Raw genomic sequence first — 4,400 nt, 5'->3', positions numbered from 1 at the left:
AGCTGCCAGGTTCATTCTTTCTCACTTTTACGGCTGTATTTAAGCCGAAAAATTCCGGTTATGCCTTCGATCGCTCGCGTTCCATCACAAACGTACTCCTCTTAGTTTCTTTTTTTACATTCTTGCGTTCACTGACCCCAAGTATTCGACGCATCCGCATATCTACGACAACACTCAACTACATATTAGCGCGCCTTTTTTGTGCACTAAGCCCGAGAATGTAATTAACTCATTTCTAATATCGACATCATCGCCGACAATCTTCTTTCAAAGACTCCCGCTACTTTTTCAGTGTCCACCCTTCATGCAACGTCCCGATTCTTGGGACCTTCGAGGGGTTATGAATAAAGATTCCGTAAGGTCGATTCTATAGCTTTTTTATCATCCACCGATCACAACCAGCCGATCCCAGCGATAGCGTGGGCGCTGCGCCTCTCGGACCACGGACGAACCGCTAAAAGGACTCGCATTGAAATTGAAACGTCATATTATCCCGACTCAGTTGTTTGCCTAGCTGCAGCTTTTGCAAAGTCTATTTCTTTGTACTGAAACATATTGGCGTCAGTCACTTTGATCCGTCCCAATTCGCCTCGCGTTGTAGTTTTATAATCAACATACTGCTTTCGATTCGTCGAGTTTGCGCTCGCGCAACGTTACCATTGTTGCAACAAACTTAGGTCGTGCTCGACGCTCCTTCGCTCACAGCAAGAAGAGGACACTCAAGTGCACATCTTAAACTGCTAACTCACGACCGTGGCAAGATTAGTGCGTCGCCGGGCCCAGCAGTGTGTTAGCCCGCGGCTTCCGCCGAGCCCGTCCCGCGGCGGACTCGAGCTGCTCCGAGCGCGCGCGGCGCCCCCGCTCGGCGGCGGCAGCGGCGCGCCGTCGGTCCGTCCTCCTCTCAGAGTGCGTCTTGCATGCCGGGGGCCGGGCTGGCCGAGCCGGCCGCTCTGCGCTGGCTGGGCGTCGCGGTCGCCGCGCTCGTGCTCCTGGCCGCACTTCTCGGCAACATGCTCGTGCTAGCCGTAGTGTGCCGGTTCCGGCGCATGCGGTCGCCGACCAATGTGCTGCTTGCGAGTCTCGCCACAGCCGACATTGCCGTCGCGTTGCTCGTTATGCCGCCTCGACTCGCCTACGACCTGGTGCGCGCCTGGCGTCTGGGCCTGCTTGCGTGCCGCCTGTGGATCTCGTGCGACGTCATGTGCTGCACGGCCTCCATCCTGCACCTTCTCGCCGTGGCGCTGGACCGGTTCTGGGCCATCACACGGCCGCTGCGCTACCGGGTGTCCCGGAGGCGCTTGGCGCTCGCCGTGGCCGCCATCTGGCTCTGCTCGGCGGCCATCTCGTTCGTGCCCGTACTGCTGGGCTGGCACGCTGACGGCAGCGCACCCGACGCCTCCGACTGCGGCCTGCGCGTCAACGCCGTCTACGCGCTCGTGTCGTCGCTCACCTCCTTCTACCTGCCGCTACCGGTGATGCTGTACGTGTACTTGCGCATCCTGCTGGTGGCCGGACGCCAGGCCCGTCAGATCCGGCTCCTGGAGCGCTCTTTGGCTGGACCTTCCCCGGGCCTGCGGCGGAGCCTGCGCCGCCGCTCCAAGCAGCTTCTCCACGACACCAAGGCGGTCCGGTCGCTGGGGATCGTGCTGGGCGTGTTCTGCGCCTGCTGGCTGCCATTCTTCCTCATGTACCTCATCACGGCCTGCTGCCCGGCCTGCGACCTCGGCTACGAGTGGAGCTGCGCCATCACGTGGCTCGGCTACTCCAACTCTGCCTTCAACCCTTGCATATACGCCTTTCTGAACCGTGATTTCCGGGCAGCCTTCCAGGAGCTTTTGGGATGCGGCTCTCGTCGGCGTACCGCAGACGCCATGATGGGGCCCGCGCGGCGACGCTCGCTTGTGAAGCCACCACCGTCGTGCGCGCACGCCGTCGCAGCGGCCGTTTCCAGCACGGCACGCGTCTCGTCCATGGACTGCGTGAAGGACTCTGCTGAGGCCGAGCGCCGCTAGGGCCCGTCCAACAGCTGCAGCGCGCCCGACTCAGCCGTCTAGCACCGTTCTGCGCGAACTGTAGCGTGCGTTCGCGTTCATCTGGCTGCCGCAACCAGTCGGTCGTTGTCGTGGAGAATCAGCCCGAAGAAGGATATGTGAACAAGCGGCAAGTTGTCTATCAGCGTCGTTGATGTCATCCAAGCGCTTGAAGAGAGATACATCTCTAGAGGAGGCAGACGACGAGGCAGCTGCCACTCCGTGGATCTGCGCGGGCGGTGTGTGGTATGTGCCAAAAAAGAAAACGTCACCCCTCCGGTGCATTGATGCGGAAACGATATGGCACCCATATTACGCATTTAGGGCTGGGGAAGGGACTTATCGTCTACGTCATTGTAGTATGTGTCTATGGCGTGAAGCATTCTACTTCATCCCCCGTCATTGCATGCCCTTCAACGTTGTGGCGTGGTCCTTGTCTTATTCGCATCGTTCCACTAGTTGTACAGATGTTTCGAACGTTTCTTCATCGAAAATGTTCGTGGGGCATGAAGTCGAAGACGTCGACAGGTGACGAGTAGTGTGTTCAAACTAAATATGGCCGTGAATGCAATCGTGCCGAAACCAGACGAGCTGGAATCGGCCTTGAAATTTCGCTCGGAAACCAGGGTCCTTACGAGAGGGTCCGACAGAAATGCGACCGCAAGAAATACGTGAGTTGGCTCAAACAAAATTCCTAGACCTTCGTCACTCGTCGGTTCCAGCACTCCGGGACACTGGAAAACAAATGTACTTGCTGTGAAAACTGCCCTTCAGAGTGCAATATTGCGTGATGAAGAACTGATGAACTGTTTGGACGTGTACGAAGCAGCAGGCACTGCTTTGTGCACGTCCAAACACCGCGCTCTCCGGTCCAGCTCGCCGTGCCCTCATACGCGGAGGGAATCGTGGAACGGAAACCTTGCTCTATCTTCTGTTTAATGAACGTGTATTGGCGTAGTTAATAAAAGGGACACTCCCAGAAGCGACGTTGTAGGTCAAAACGCAAAGCCATTTATTAAAGGATTGTTGTGAAAAGCGTTTTCGCAATACAGCTGACGCGTGCAGGCGCGAGACGACTGGTCTTACATTTACACAACTAACGCAGCTTGCTAAAAAAGCGAAGAATGAGATAAATAAAAGAGCGTAAGTTTGGGCATGTTGGTATTCCATAACTTTTACGTTTTTAGCGCACGAAAAGGGACGAGAGACAGAAATACGACGCGGACACGGCGCTACGTGTCCGCGTCGTACGTCTCTCGTCCCTTTTCCTGCGCTAAAAACGTAAGAGATAATATAGATTTCCACCACTTTCCTATCAGCCCGAGTATAGTCTTGTTTCGCAAACGGATGTTTGTCGCTCGACTACAAATTTCCCTTTTTAATTTTTTTTGCTAATACGCGAATATATAGCGTCAAGTAGGCAGATATCGGAGGCAGTGTCCACCAAGTAATATTTCTTGGCGTAGTCATTCACTGTAATATTTCTAGCTGATTAGTCGGATATTTGTATATAATATGATCAGTTTAAGTGAGACGCAACGATGAAACACCGATAATTAGCGCAAGTCATGGCGTACAAAAAATACAGCAGGCAATAAAATCAACAGACGAAAACTTGCATAAAACACATGGCTAAATCTCGTTTCATCTCATTGTCATATTCTCATATATTGTTGTTTATTTGTCCCATGACATTTGGTTTTCCGCTCACCACGGTATTCGAATTGTTACTGTGAGCCCATAATACACACTGTTGGTGCCACTAGTATTACCAGCCCTAACTGCACGATAATATTGGTTAGATGGCAACTTGTTGAATTTGCGAAGTAAAAAAAAGTCTTGTTCAATCCAATCGATTGCCATGGATACACAGTGAACACAGTGTATTGTTACTTCGGACATGATCGTCAAAGCGTGCATTTGTCATATATGAACGAGTAGAATAGTGCATGCGCATTCTTATACGGTGATATGGGAGAACTTCTTTATGAAGCAAGTGAAAGTTTGCTATGATGGTTATATTATCGCAGACAGTGCTTTCAATATTGTCACGCCAATGAGAAAGATAAAAAAAAGAAGTAATATTTGCCTATCGAAGATTAGAGGCGACGTGTATACCTTCTCTACATTTGCGAGCACCATCACTAGTTCAATGCTACTGACTAGACATAGGGTACGAACCTCCAGTTTGCGTTGCGTCTGTGGTTAGATGCACCGAAACTTCCTGGGCTCCTTGCCACGAGGCTATCGTAACGTCTGCTCTGTGATCAGATAACTTACCCGTGTAAATGCAGAGTGGTGTGACAAGCGCAGCACACAACTGCCCACCATTACAAGGGCAAATTATTTGCCTGCACGTCTTTCATGTCG

General features: G+C 52.6%; 1 protein-coding gene across 1 annotated transcript; it reads left to right on the top strand.

Moving 5' to 3' along the window:
- Window positions 1-918: 918 nt before the first annotated feature.
- LOC126546026 (beta-3 adrenergic receptor-like) lies at window positions 919-3,065 on the top strand. Its single transcript, XM_050194086.3, has one exon. The coding sequence runs from the start codon at window positions 1,011-1,013 to the stop codon at window positions 2,010-2,012; it is 1,002 nt and encodes a 333-aa protein (XP_050050043.2). The 5' UTR covers window positions 919-1,010; the 3' UTR covers window positions 2,013-3,065.
- The last annotated feature ends 1,335 nt before the right edge of the window (window positions 3,066-4,400 follow it).

The sequence above is a fragment of the Dermacentor andersoni genome, chromosome 1 (genome assembly GCF_023375885.2).
Source record: "Dermacentor andersoni chromosome 1, qqDerAnde1_hic_scaffold, whole genome shotgun sequence".
Lineage (NCBI taxonomy): Eukaryota > Metazoa > Arthropoda > Arachnida > Ixodida > Ixodidae > Dermacentor > Dermacentor andersoni.
This window is presented reverse-complemented; position numbering and strand designations above follow the sequence as displayed.